General features: G+C 41.0%; 1 protein-coding gene across 1 annotated transcript in view; it reads right to left on the reverse strand.

Moving 5' to 3' along the window:
* zanl (zonadhesin, like) overlaps positions 1–14,531 on the reverse strand; it is a gene marked incomplete in the record, with an annotated part of 48,186 nt that overhangs the window by 12,415 nt on the left and 21,240 nt on the right. The window contains 16 exon segments of the mRNA XM_014023919.1: positions 402–563; positions 978–1,179; positions 1,259–1,388; positions 1,470–1,717; positions 1,809–1,953; positions 3,487–3,695; positions 3,776–4,047; positions 8,081–8,208; positions 8,415–8,579; positions 8,670–8,816; positions 9,914–10,011; positions 10,184–10,328; positions 11,396–11,604; positions 12,597–12,773; positions 12,898–12,992; positions 14,209–14,317. Coding sequence (XP_013879373.1) covers positions 402–563; positions 978–1,179; positions 1,259–1,388; positions 1,470–1,717; positions 1,809–1,953; positions 3,487–3,695; positions 3,776–4,047; positions 8,081–8,208; positions 8,415–8,579; positions 8,670–8,816; positions 9,914–10,011; positions 10,184–10,328; positions 11,396–11,604; positions 12,597–12,773; positions 12,898–12,992; positions 14,209–14,317 — 2,641 coding nt within the window.

Raw genomic sequence — 14,531 nt, forward strand, 5'->3', positions numbered from 1 at the left:
TGTTCTGTAAATTTAAACTTTTTTTCTTATAAATAAATTTTTATTTACAAATGTTTTACTTTTTTTAGTCAGTCCATAAATATATTTCACACATTTTGCACATTCAGTTTTGACTTTCTGTAATCAATATTTTGACTCTTCAGATCTCACTTCTTTCTAAATAAAATTCTGACTTTATTAAAAAAAAACAATTCTTCAGCTATATTGAAAGAAAAAACAAAACAAAACCTGTAAATATTGTGTGTTTTTCCCTGGTTTCAACATTTCAACTAAAATGAATTATTCTCCTACATATTTATTTGTTTGTTTGTTTGTTTGTTTGTTGTCTCCACAGAGTAGTCCTAATACTAAATCAGAGCTCCCAACATTACATTTTACACACACACAAACAGAGTACTGACTCCTGGTAGGCTGCAGGTGGTAAAGTGGCGTGGCAGGCAGCAAACGGTCCCATTGGGTCAGACAGAGCTCCACACTTTTTCACACTGTTGTACTCATTGAGTTGAGACTGAGAACAGTCAGATGTCTCAAATCCAGAGTCTGGATCAGTTTCCACCTCTCGTCTACAAACAGACAGGAAAGGACAAAAAGCTGAGTGTTACCTGAGGAGGAAATTATGAGGGTGATTCTTATTGGTCATGTAAGATGTGGAAAGTGTAGCAGGCTCATCATCCAGTGTGAAGAGGACCTTACAGAGCTGGCAGWATTGCTTGTTATATAGCCATTGTTATGATTAGCTTAGCAAAATAACTGAAAAATTTTCTAAACCCATATTTGGTATACAATCCTCTGGTCCTTCAGATCTGCTATATCAGACAGTCTCCCTGCTAAYAGTGTGTAAAAAGTAAAAGTCTCAGTTAACAGTAGTCAAAGCCCCGACCTTCCAAATTCGAAGAATGTTTATAAGTTTAATTCTGAACCTATCTACWACCTGAAACCAGGTGTACGTGACAGCAGTGACTGCTGTAGTGACCTACCTGTGGGCGTGGACAATAGAACGGAGGTCAGACATTTTCGGTCCATCAGTCTGTCGGTCACTAACCCTCCAGCTTTCTCCAAACACATTCAGGTCCCGGACCACTGTTCCATCGGGCTTCATGTACTCATTTCTGGTGATACCATCGTAGTTCCCACACAGTCCTCTGACAGAATTCCTATACGTGCTGGGGAGTATGACCTCTGATTGGTGGAGAAAGAAATAAGCGGACCAAGACACAAAGGTAAAAAAGACTCATTTACATGCTTTAATAGGTTTTACCTCCACGGTTGTTTCCATCAAAGCGTACAGTAAGTCCAAAGTCGGTGGTGAGCTGGACCTGCTTTGAGTTCATAGTAATTGATAAGCCGCTGGCTGGACTGATAGGAGGTGTGACTCGCTCCCCATTCACCTGCAGCAGACACAGTCAAAGGTMAATTTTATCACAAGAAACAACACAAAGATGAAAACTAGAGACAGAAAAACCACTGACCAGAACAACTTTCTTCTGCAGGAAGCGAATGTCGACATTGTAGACATCAATGTACATCTGATCCAGAAGTGAAATTTTGCTGTTGCCCCCTCGCCTAATATTCTTCCCCCTCACCAGCAGGGGTGCCAGGTTGCTTGGCAGATTGTGGTCCTGAGTCAGGACGTAGGTGTAAGGGCCCTGGAAGTGATGCGTGAACCCATCAAATGTTCGATAGTGAGGGTCCCCAGAGATGCTACACCTGTCAAACTCTAGAGAAGACAATGATGGAGACAAAATGTCAAAACCAGCTCATTTTCACTGATAGTTTCATGTTTTGTCTCATACAAGTGTTGGACTCACTGGTGGGTAGGCAGTACAAGTCTCCATACTTGTCCAGAGCACAAACTGAGTTTGAGGTACAGCTGTGGTCCTTACATGTGATCTTTCCACCAAGGTTACAGGAACATGACTCAGCACATTTATCTGTCAGCCACGAGTCTCCCACCTACACACAAACACACTGGATTTACAGTATATACTCCTCAGTGTCTCTCTGTTTTCAGTGCTGTTTCATGAACAAAGGAAAATCTTAAACTTAATTCTGTTCTTTAATGCTAAAGGGATATATTTCCATTGGCGGTGCTAAAAGATTTATGCAAAACTTTATATTGTTTTTAGTGCTGGGCACGTTATCTGCGTTATCGCGTTAACGCAGTGGACACTTAACAGAGATAATTTTTTATCGAGCGTTAACGCAGTTATTGATTTATTAATATTTCTCCGTCGGATCTCTGTTCAGTGGGYAGCTAACACACACACAGACACACAAACTCAGTGGTCACGGCGGAGAGGCGGGATCTTGATCACTATTGGTTTATATGGCCTTTGTCCCGCGTCTCATCCAATGAGAGCCTTTGTTGTCGAACTGTTGCTTGGCAACTCGCAGCCGCCCTCATGAACCTGAACAAGCTGCAGGCAACCACTCCAGAGCAGAAACATGGCGGATTCTTCAGGGCATTTTTWATTTTTAAACTTTTCCCGATGGTGGGCTGGAAAGAAGTGCAGTTCTCTGTAAGCTCTGCARCTCTAAACTGTCTCACCACTGGAGCAGTTCCAGCCTAAAACATCACTTCAGTTTACAACCAGAGTAAACAGAGGGAGGTTCTGCAGACGAGGTTGAGAATGGTGATGGGGAAAAAAAGAAAAAAGTAAAATCGGCTTGCTTTGCTTTATTTGTTTAAATTTTTTAATGCATTGCCCCTTTTTAAATATAAAACAGGACCTCAAATGCTCCAAACATCTTTGAGTCAGTTAAATTTTGTGCAGAATAATGAGGTTAAATCAAAAATTCAATTTTTATTTTCATTCCAAATGAGTACTACATGAGGAATGAAAGATTGATACTAAGGTCACAGTTGTCAGCAAAACATAAATAAATAAAATAAAATAAGCCATGAGAAGATAAAAAGACAAAACTGTGCATAATGCGTTACACATGGAGTGTATTGCAATATACAAACCTACATATTCAGCCATAGCAAAGTGATAGTTTGTGGAAAAAGAAAAAAGAAAAAACGTGAGATTAATCGCGATTAATCGCAAAAATACCTTGAGATTAATCGCTATTACAATTTTTAATCTATGCTCAGCACTAATTTTTTTTTTCAAACTAAAACCTTCTCCATAAATTTTAAAGGGAGCCAATTGGCTCCCTTTAAGACTAAATTTTATAATTTTATAAAGTGCAAAGTTATAAAGTGTAACAGAACGTTAGAACAGAACGTTCATTAAATTATCACTGAATAAGCCATTAGAACTGGCGGATGCTCGGGAATGCTAGGCCTATAATTATAATAAAAATATTTATAATAAATCAATCTTTTTAAATCTTAATTCAACACAATCTGATGGCGTCCTTAGACTGATTTTTGTRCAGTGACTTGAGACAATGTTTGTTGTGATTTGATGCTGTTTATAAATTAAATGAATTGATCTTCCTAGTAGTTCCCATCATCCAGTTACAAAAGTTTGAACTCACATCATGATATTCTCCATCTAAATCCAGGCAGCCACATTTGTCCAGAGGAACACATTTGTTATCACTTAGAACATAGCCGGCGTTGCATTCACAGCCCTCCACGCATGTGGTTGGAGGGAGGTGGCAGAAAATGGGGAAGAGGTCAGAGCATGTAGGGGGGCAGGGTGCTGTGCAGTCAGAGTAGTGGCTGTTTGGAGGGCATGGCACAGCTGTGAGGAAGGAAGAGAATGGCATRTAACACCAGTATACTCTAACTGGACTTTGAACTGTCAGTGTGAGTGAAACTTACGACAGAAGGTGTTGTTTCTCCAGCTGATGGTAACTCCAGCACTCTGACAGGCCTGAGCGTAGGCCTCCACGTTGTCGCACAGGGTCGCCTGCATGCCRTTGTACTCACACATGTCATAGATGCAGTTACCCAAGAAGGCATTAGGAGGCACCAGAGAATGGCAGGGACGGAAGCGGTCAGAGAGGATGATGTGGGCACACTGATCTTCRTACAACTTTTCCTCCTCTGCAGTGCAGTTAGGATGCACATCTGGACGAGTGTCTGGCTGACAGCTACAGAGAAAAAAAATGGTACATGTATAAGAAGTAATAGTGAAAGTTTGTTTTTGTTGTTTATGCAGCTCAAATCAAACATTTTTTAAAAATTTGATGTAGTAGTATGATATGATGTGATATGATATTTATGTCATAGGGGGAATAACCCATGGCAGAATCACCACCTTAACGTCGTGGAGGGGTCTGAGTACTCCAGTGATCCTTGGRGSTATGTTGTCTGGGGCATTAGCCCCTTGGAAAGTCTCCCATGACAARCAGGCCTCAGGAAGGAGTCACCCTAAGAATGATYCAAAACCCTTGATGAAATGGACCAGCAACCATACCCAGAAACCTTGCCTAGAAAAGGGAAACCAGGCCACCTCCCTGGAACCAGGCCTGCCATTGGAGTTTGCTGGTGAGTGCCTGTCAGAACCATGGAACCATGCTTGTGCATGAGGCTGATCCTTACCAGCTAGATATACTGTGGTTAGATTCATCATTACTCACAGCTTGGGCTCTGGAACYAAMCTTCTGGAGAGGGCTGGACTCTCTCCTACTCTGGAGTTTCCCAGAAAGAGGYGTCAGGCAGATGTGGGGATACTCACAAGCYCCCAGCTGTAGGACTCAGTGTTTGAGTTCTCTCTGGTAAACTAGAGGGTTGCCACTCTGYAGCTTCATGCTGTAAGAGGGAAGTTTCTGACTGTTGTTTGTGCTTATGCACCAAACATCAGTTAAGATTACCTGGCCTTTTTGGAGTCTTTGGAWAGTGTCCTGGAATGGGTACCATCTGGGGATTCCCTTGTTCTGCTGGGTGACTTCAATGCCCATATGGGCAATGACAGMGTTATCTGGAAGGGGGTGATAGTGAGGGACAGCCTCCCTGATCTGAACCTGAATGGTGTTCTGTTATTGAACTTCTGTGCTAAGAAACATGTTTTCCATATCGAATACCATGTGGGAGGATATGGTGGTCCATAAGTGTACGTGGTACCAGGCCACCTTAGGCCAAAGGTCGATGATCAATTTTGTTATTGTATCATCTGAGCTGCATTCCTATTTCCTATGTCTTGGACAATCAAGTGAAGAGAKGGGCAGAGCAGTCACCTGATTACTACCTGGTGGTGAGTTGGATCCGGTGGTGGGGAAGGCTTCCAGACAGACGTGTTGAACCCAAACGCATAGTGAATGTGAGTCCCCTGTCCATGCGATCTTCAGCGCTCACCTCCGGGAGAATTTTTTAAATTTACCGAGGGAGGTCGGGTACATGGAATTCAACTGGGCCGTGTTCAGGGCCTCCACTGCAGATGCAGCCTCTAGGACCTGTGGCCTGAAGGTCATCYGTGCCTGTTGCAGCAGCAAMCAATAGACCTGCTGGTGGACACCAGCAGTGRTGGAGGCCATCAAGAAGRAGGYCRGCCTTCAGGACATGGCTTTCCCAGAGGACACCTGAAACAGCTGATGGGTACAGTGTGACCAGAAGAGCCACAGCTTTCATGGTTGCAGATGCAAAACTTCAGGCATGGGAGGAATTTGAGGAGGCCATTAAGAAGGACTTTCGGTTGGCCTTGAGGAGGTTCTGGCAAAACATTCAGCAACTAAAGAAAGCATGCCGTGTCCCAGGGAACTGGCCACTGTGTATTGGCAAGAATTTGGCAATACGATACAAATCATGACAGAGGGGTCACGATACGATATATCCCGATATATTGCGATACTGCCAACTAGTGGTCAGAGGCTGAACTACAACATAAAAATGAATGGCTGGCAGGAAAGTAGACATTTTAAACCTTAATAAAAAATCTATACAGGGCTTTAGAATATCGATACAGTATCGGGAAATGAAATATCGCGATATTTCAGTGTATCGATATTTTCTTACACCACTACTGGTCACCCGGAATGAGGATATTATTGAGACATGGAAGGAACACTTTGAGGATCTCCWCAATCCTCCCTCTATGTCCACATTTGAGGAGGCAGAATCTGAAGACTTGGGGGAAGAAAAATTCATTACCTTGGCAGAGGTCAAAGAGGAAGTCAAAAGGCTCCCTGGTGGCAGGGCGCCATGGATGGACAAGACTCGCCCCAAGAAACGGAAGGGTCTGGATGTTGTGGGGCTGTCATGCTTGACACATCTCTTCAACATTGCATGGAGGACTGGGACTACTTCTGTGGATTGGCAGACCGGGKTGGTGATTCCCATTTTTAAAAATGGGGACAGGAGAGTGTGTTCTAACTACTTTCAGATCACACTTCTCACACTCCCCAGGAATGTTTACTCCAGAGTGTTGGAAGGAAGGCTCTAATTGACTGTCAAACCTCAGATTTAAGAGGAGTASTGTGGCTTCCGTCAAGGTTGTGTAACAGATCTTTGTCCTTGCTAAGGAGGCCATGAGAGTTTGCCTCTCTGGTCTACATGTGTTTTGTAAACCTAGAGAAGACTTTTGATTGTGTTCCTTGAGGCACTCTGGGTGGGGAGTGGGGTGGGGGCTGCAGGAATATAGTGTGTGGTTTGTTATTAGGAGAGATCCAGTCCCTGTATAACCAAAGCAGGAGCTGTGTTCACATTCTTGGCACAAAGTCAAGCTCATTCCCAGTGCTGGTTGGACTCTGCAGGGCTGTCCCTAGTCTCGGATCCTCTTTGTAGTGTTTATGAACAGAATCTCAATGCACATTCATGAAAAGGAGGGTGTCTGGTTTGGGAACTACAGAGTTATGTCTTTGCTTTATGCGAATGGTATGGTTCTATTGGCGTGTTCAGGCCAAGAACTTCAGTGTGCACTGGGGCAGTTTGCCACTGAATGAAGTGGCYGAATGAACTGAAGCAGCTCGGATGTGAGTCAGTTCTACTAAGTCTAAGGCCATAGTTATCAAACAAAAAAGGGTTTAATGCCCCCTCCAGATTGAAGGCAAGTCTCTGCCTCCCGTGAGTTTAAGTATCTGGATGTCTTGTTCACAAATAATGGTAGGAACGTTTTGTTAAAGGGATCCCCGATTAGCTGTAACATCAGACTTTATTTGATAAACATATATTTTAACTGTAAAATAAAGACTGTAAAAATACTTTAGGCTGTTTAGTTCTGTAAATTTTCAAAATGTATTTTAACACTGACGGGGCCATTTTATTTACATGCAAAGCATTCTGGGTAAACAATGACGTGGATAGGTCCTCGGTGTGAGTGAGCCATATCCACCCTGAAGGTTAATCTTGGACAATGTCTGACAATCAACTTTTAAATGAAACCAGAGAGCGTTGACAGAGAGGAGAAGGTAGAAATGACTCAGCCTGTAACTGAAAATATGGAAGGAGGACAACAGAGCTGCTTCAYGGAAGAAGAACCTCAGCTTAGCCTGTTACCCTTTGCGCTAGCGCTGACACTACATTGCTTTATATGTATTAGCTCAGCGCTAGCGCGACAAACAATCTAAACTGAGGTCCTCCATCCATATTTCCAGTTGCAGACTGAGTCATTTCTGTGTTCCCCTCTCTGTCATGTGGATGGAGGACCTCAGTGACAAGAGGAGAATGTGTAGCACTGAGCTAATACATATATATGGTGATAGTGTCAGGGCTAATGCTAAAGCTAACAGGCTAAGCTGAGGTTCTTCTTCCATGAAGCAGCTCATAAGATTAATTTAATTCAGACCATTAGGGTTATGATTTTGGTACTTTTATACTTATTGAATGATTTGGTTTTRTTTCTCATTTTAAAAGTTGAATGAGATTTTATTTTGATCATTTTAACTTAACTTTTGTTGATTTTAGCTTTTAGCAATTTTTTCTACTGGTTTTAGTTTTTAGCTAAAGTTCAGCAGAGTTCAGTTTTCAGTTTGTGTTTTGCCAAATTACGATTTTGTTCATATTGTTGAAATTTTTGACTGAATAATTCAGTTTAAACTTATTCAACAAATTTCAGCCAGGTCATTTACTGCTTAGCATTCACACTACATTTTCTCATTTCACATTTTCACAAAATGTTGATTTTTCTAGCTGGCTACACATTAGTCAGATGGAACAGTTCAGTAAGCACACATAATGTAGGTCACTGACCCAGGATCACTGTCTCCTTCTGATTTCCAGCTGTTTCCCAGTTCAATGGAATCCTTGGCGGGTTTCTTGTTGGGCATCAGGTTGTCATCAGAGTCAATGTGGTTGTAGTTTCCACACATTCCACACACCTGGAGAATACGAATCATTAGAATCAGAATACTTTATTGATCCCCGAGGGAAATTATTACAGCTGCAACTGTTCAACTGAAATAATTAGAGAATAAAACACAATAGAACACACTAGAACAAAATAAAGACAGGTGGGACAAGGTTGAAATTGGTTAAAAGCTTTAAACAACTGAAACTGCCAGTTGTGAAACAGTTGTGTTTGTACCTTGTTAAAGTACTCTCCAGGAACAGTGATTTCCAGGTGATGTACTCCATCAAACTTCACCTGCAGACCAAAGTTTGTGTCCAGCAGGCTGTAGGATCCACTGGTTATCACTTTGGCTCCCACCAAGTCAATGGAAAGAGGAGTTTTTACCCGCCGCTCATTTAACTACAGCGAGTCAGAAAACAAGTCAGTAACTTGCTGGGTTTGTTTTAGAAGACTCAGTGTGAYGAATAAGGCTGAGGCAAAGCAGTTTACCAGAACTCTGCGGCCTTTCTGCAGCTCAACCACGGTGTCGTGAGGTAGGAAGACTTTGACTGAGCGAACGTAGGAGGCCTCTGGTTGACCACGCTCCTCGTTTTTAGCCACTACTTTGAAGGGAGTCACCTGAGTGGCATTACACACCTGCAAAATTCAGAAACAAACACAAACAACTTTTTCAGTGTAAGAGTTGAAAATTTCCAAAACACAAGCTACTGAGCAGAGTGTGTAGACTGATCTGTGTGTTTGTTAAGAAAATATYTTATGAAGCACTGGACAGAGTTTTAACAAAACACTCAGAAAGAGGCCAATTCTGGTRGGACAGCTGGAACTAAATTCCAGAACTCCATCAGTGTTTCCTTCCGTTCAGAAGGACATTTTGAGCTCTTCTTTAGACTAATGAAACACTATTGCCTTATTGTGGAGTAATGCTTGTGTGATTTAGTTTGCTGTTAATACACTTGAAATAAATAATGCAAGAATAACACAATTTTTACGTGTGCAAACAAATTCAGGACTAAATGCCAGAGTCATCGGAGTATGGCCGCATGCTGGTAAGGACAATTTTCTGAAATATATCAGTGCTGTTATGAACTGTGATACTGACGACGTGGGGTGGCATTTGTCTAGTTGGAATGAAAGAGTATATCTTATCTGTGTCTTTGAATCATTGTCTGAATGTTGTAGCAATCTGGCTCCTGTGTGTTGGGACTATATATTTGTGTGCAAAGAACAAACATAGAAAGATGTAAAATACTGAAATCATTGACAAACATAGAGGCCTAACTTTCTTCAACAACAARGTGCATTTGTAAAATTCAAAACAAAAGTTAATAAAATGGCAAACTTTTTGTTAGAAGAGTTCCAGGTTTGTCACATAAACACCCCCAACTGAACAAACAGTCTAGTTTGTCGGCAGCCTTAGAAAAACCTTCAAGGGAACTCTGGACCTTGATATATTTTAGGACCTAGTGTTCACCACCACATAGCTATACTCTGATTATTCTGGCATAGCGTTTCAACCAGTTGTTTAAACATTACTGTCCAATAAAAACTAAGAAATAAATAAAAATGTTATTATTAACTTATTTTCTCCAAGTGTCTTCATTCAGTATGGCAGTCAAGCAGAACCTACTGTATCAGTCATGTTTCCAGCTCGTTTTTTGTTAATAAATGTGAGGAAAGATTTGTGTATTAACTTTTCATGACTGTCTGGAATAAAATTCAGAGAAATGTCTTACCTCCACCAGTGTGTAGGTGCAGGTCCCCATAAATGTGTGCATCACCCCATCAAAAGTGTAGTAGTGTGGGTCTCCTGCTACATGACACACTCCCTTGCCTATGGGGGAAAGTGAGGGGGGGAGACAACAGGAGGTAATGGGGGAAATTACAAGAAGTGATGAGAAAAGAAGTGTTCTCAACTGCAACAAGTTTGTCATTCAGCTGCATGTGCAGGGAAACTTTGTTTTAGTCTTAGTGAGTCTGTGCAGTGAGRCTGTGGTCCAGGTTACCTGTAGAGTGACAATCCAGAACCCCCTCTACCACCTTGCACTCCTGCGCGGGGCTGCACTGCCATGGCTCACAGGTGATGTTGTTATTTCCAAGACATTTGCAACGCTCTGAGCAGTCCATCTCTGTGAACCAAGAGTCTCCAACCTGCACAGGTATAAGATCTAGTCATTTTTTTTTTACATAGCACAAATATACAAATACTGTTGCCGGTGACAGGGCTGCACAAAACAATTAAATGATGAAACGTCAAATCTTCAAGAGTTGAAGCCTTTCTGATATAAAGGTGCAAATAGTTCCACATTCCTGATCACCTGTATGAACCAGCCTGGATCTCGGGACAAGAAAAAGAAAATGATCATTAGGTCGAAGAGATCTGGAGGGCAAATCAGGATGCAAGAGTTCAGACAGATACGGAGGCGCCTGTCCATTCAAGGCGTTATAGACTATCCATAAAACTTTTACATCAATTCTAAAATGAGCAAACAGTCAATGAATGGAAGCTGGCGTTGGATTTATGCTTTTTTGTTCAAGTTAAATGGTGAGATGCAGCATCTGAACTAATTACAGTCGAGAAAGGTTGGCCTGGCTAATGCCGTCGTACGGAGTTACAATAATCCATGTGATATGTAATRGCTAGAATCCCATTCCTAGTCAATGAATGACAAACACAAGTCCACACTTCTCAGATCTGTAGTGTTAGGACCAACAATAAAAGCTTCACATGTATTCTCACTGCAATTTAGAAAATTTGAAGCCATCCGAGCCTTTATTTGAGTGCATAGTAAAAAAAACTAATAATAAATTGCATTTTCTAAAGACAGAGCCTAGAGGGATTATGTAGATTAAATGTACAAGATGTACAAAAACAAGTTATTTTGGGGCTGAAAAAGGAGTCTTATTATTGGCAATGAGTCATCTTCAGATGCCAGATCTAGATTTTTCTGGAATGATGGATGCTGAACATGAGATGCTGGGGAGCATCAAGGCATTGATAGATAACCCAGAAGCTGAAATTATCACCAAACTTTCTAGCCTGACAACCAAAGAAATGTAGCTTTGCCTGTGTGTACAGTATATACAGTACATTTATATTTTCACATATAATGTGTCTTATTTCCTATATTAGTAGGCACTGGGCTGGTGGGGTGGGTATGTGTGTGTGTATGTATGTATGTATGTATGTATGTATGTATGCATGTATGTTTGCTTACTGGACGATATTTTCCATCTTCGTCAGTGCACCCACATTCATTGATGGAGACACATTTGTCTCCACTAAGAACCAGGCCTGGGTTACAGACACAGCCCTCCACACAGGGCTTATCACAAGAGCCTCCAGGGCCTGCAGGGTCCTGACAACTGGGCTGGGGGCAAGCAGGGCCACATGGGTCATAATGACTGCCAGCGGGGCACTTCAGTGCTGAGAGAGACAAAAAAAAGGAAAACAATCAATGAAAACTGAGGAAGCATCATGACTTCTACCAGAGACTGATAGGACTCTTATTGCAGGAGGAACATATCCTGATTGTTCACTTTCTATCAATGAAACTCATACATGGAATCTTGGTTAGAWTTTTAGCATCATTAGTGTAGTGTCCAAGAGTGGGGGCCTCTTCTCATGAATGCACAGATGTGTTACATCTCTTGGTTTGCCAGCTTCAGAGCTCGGCACATATTACCATATTAGGAAGAGGAATGCTTAAGGTATACCGTGACAAAATTTATGATGCCTCTGTTGAACTACACTGTGCAATCTATAAAAAGGCTTGTACGCCCCTACCCTTGGCCTTCGTACTTCATCTTTCTTACTTGGTGAATCATTTGGCTTGGAGGCCATAATTTGGTTTTTGACAGTAATCTCCTGGACTGCAAAATAAAGATTCTTRCTGTTCAACCAGCCYGTTTCAGAGTTTTCTCTCTTCATTGAGCAGCAGCAGTTCCGCAGAACCAGAAGATGTGGTTATTGCACCTCATTAGCTTTATATATTAGCAGCAGTTTGAAGTTAGATTTGAACTGAGCTTTGTAATATAAACAAGATGTTACTGAGCAGTAATCATTCTCTTCCTTTTATAGGCAGCACTGTGTCTTTCCTCAGCTACAGGAAACAGGTTCTGCAGGTTTTGCTTGTTAGCAGAAGAAAAATAGAACCTGCCAGGAGTGTTTACAAGCTGCTAGCATTTGTTAACATCTTGCTTGTAGATCTTTGTTAAACTTTTCACATAAAACAACGTTTTCTATTTTATCACATATAGTATGTTGGTGTATTCTGACATGGTTTTTGCATGAGTTAAAACCTGAAGAAACAATCACCCCACACCTAACATTTTTTGTCCTAACTAAAAATGTTTTGCTGTTAAATCCACAGTAATGCTTCAGTGATTTCGTATACAGTGCATCACAGGCAGACTTACGACAGAAGGTGTTGTTCCTCCATGAGATAGGAACTCCTGCAGCAGCACACATGTCAGCGTAGCTTTCTATGGCCTGGCACAGAGCCACAGTCTGACCTCCCGTGGCACACATGTCATACACACAGTTTTCAAAGAATGACWGCGGGGGAACAACCGAGTGGCATGGCTTAAAGATCCCTGAAGAATAGATCAGAAAGTATTGATGAAACAGGCATCCTGGGTAAGCAGAGTTTTTAAAGACCTTAGTTTGAACTAGACAAGAGCTAAAGCATCTTGCACTTTGTGTGTGTGAGAGTCACACCATTGGGATCAGTGATGATTCCACAGCTGGTGGGTTTCTTGGCCTCCTCCTCCACCTGTTTGTCACAGTCTTCCTGCCCTCCTCCATTAGTACAGCTGGAAAGCATGTGGAACATCAGTTATTATGTTACAGCACACAAAGATGATGATCAGTCAGCACATAGAAACAATTCTGACCACAGCATCATACAGTTTCAGACAGACGTTTCCATGCACACATTATGGACATGCATATCAGATTACCTTTAGGCTTTAATGACTTATTTGAACCATTTTTTACAGGGTAGAATGAATATACAACATGCAACTTGAACAATTTTTGAAAAATTGTTTGAATTTTTTGTGGACGTGCTCCTAAAATTTTGTTTTTGACCTTTACGCGAGACTCGTCCTGCGATCATCACAGACGGCCACAAGCAATTATTAAAGTAGTTCCACATGTGACTCTCAAGTAAAAATAATCGATCACCCAGCCCAGATAGCAAAAKATGTTAATTCATTATTGAATTATGGTCAAAAAAGTGGAATTTTGATTAAGGTCAATGATTGATGGTGAATCAACCATCAAACATTCATTCAATTCTAGCCAAATAATCAATGTTGAAAAGATGTTGTTGAATCAATGTTTCATGGTTGAATTCTAATGATTGATATGCCAATGTCTAATCAATGTTGAATCAATATTATATGGTATCAGTTATGGTTGAACATCTAACATTGTTTTAACAAGTAAGTCACCAACCACTTTTTATAAAATTACAACAAAGATTCAATATTCAKGCCTAACCATATTTCAATGTTGATTCACTCATATTCTGCTATGTGGGAGATAAACATGTCCAACTGAGGTTAAAAAAATGTCCAGCTGAGGTTTCAACAATTGCTCCTCAGTTTTTCTGAAGACAAAGGAAAATATTTATTCCCAATGAGGTTCAGATTTAATGCTTTAATTCCATTCAAGGTACTGGTTTCAAATAAATGCATTTATTTACTTTTAATACTTTTTAATGACTTGCAGAAACCATGGACCATGACTGAATGCAGCAGGTAGTTTCTTTTTACCAGCACAAAAAATGACTTGATAGTAATCATTGGATCATCAGTCGTCAACACTCATCTGCCCCATCAGATGAAAAAAAATTGATTTGAGTATTCAGGACCCACCTGGGCTCAAGTTTTCCATGAATTAAAAACTGAAATTTTCATTGTCTTCAGGTTTAATATTGACTTCTTTCTTTCACTAATTCAGATCAGTGAGCAGAATAAKAAGAAGAGAATCAATAAGGACCTAATAATGCTAATGTGGACTCACTCAGGTCGAGGGTCAGGCACCTCCCAGCTGTCTCCCAGCTCATTGCTGTTTGGAGCTGTTGTGCCATCTGGTTTCAAGTTGTCATCTTTGGGGTTTTCATTAAAATTTCCTGACAGGACAACAAACATTACAAATGAATTTTAGACATTTGCAAAGCAAAACAGACACATGACTTTACAGACATACATAAAAAACTCATATAGGTTTGGAATAYACTAAAAATTAAAGTCTAATGGGTTCTACTGTATTGCTGGGGGAGTATTGTGCATTTTCCACATAGTTCAACTCTATACCACAATCAGGATTACTTTCAGTTGAAAATG

The sequence above is a fragment of the Austrofundulus limnaeus genome, unplaced genomic scaffold, assembly GCF_001266775.1.
Source record: "Austrofundulus limnaeus strain Quisiro unplaced genomic scaffold, Austrofundulus_limnaeus-1.0 Scaffold396, whole genome shotgun sequence".
In the NCBI taxonomy this organism is placed as follows: domain Eukaryota; kingdom Metazoa; phylum Chordata; class Actinopteri; order Cyprinodontiformes; family Rivulidae; genus Austrofundulus; species Austrofundulus limnaeus.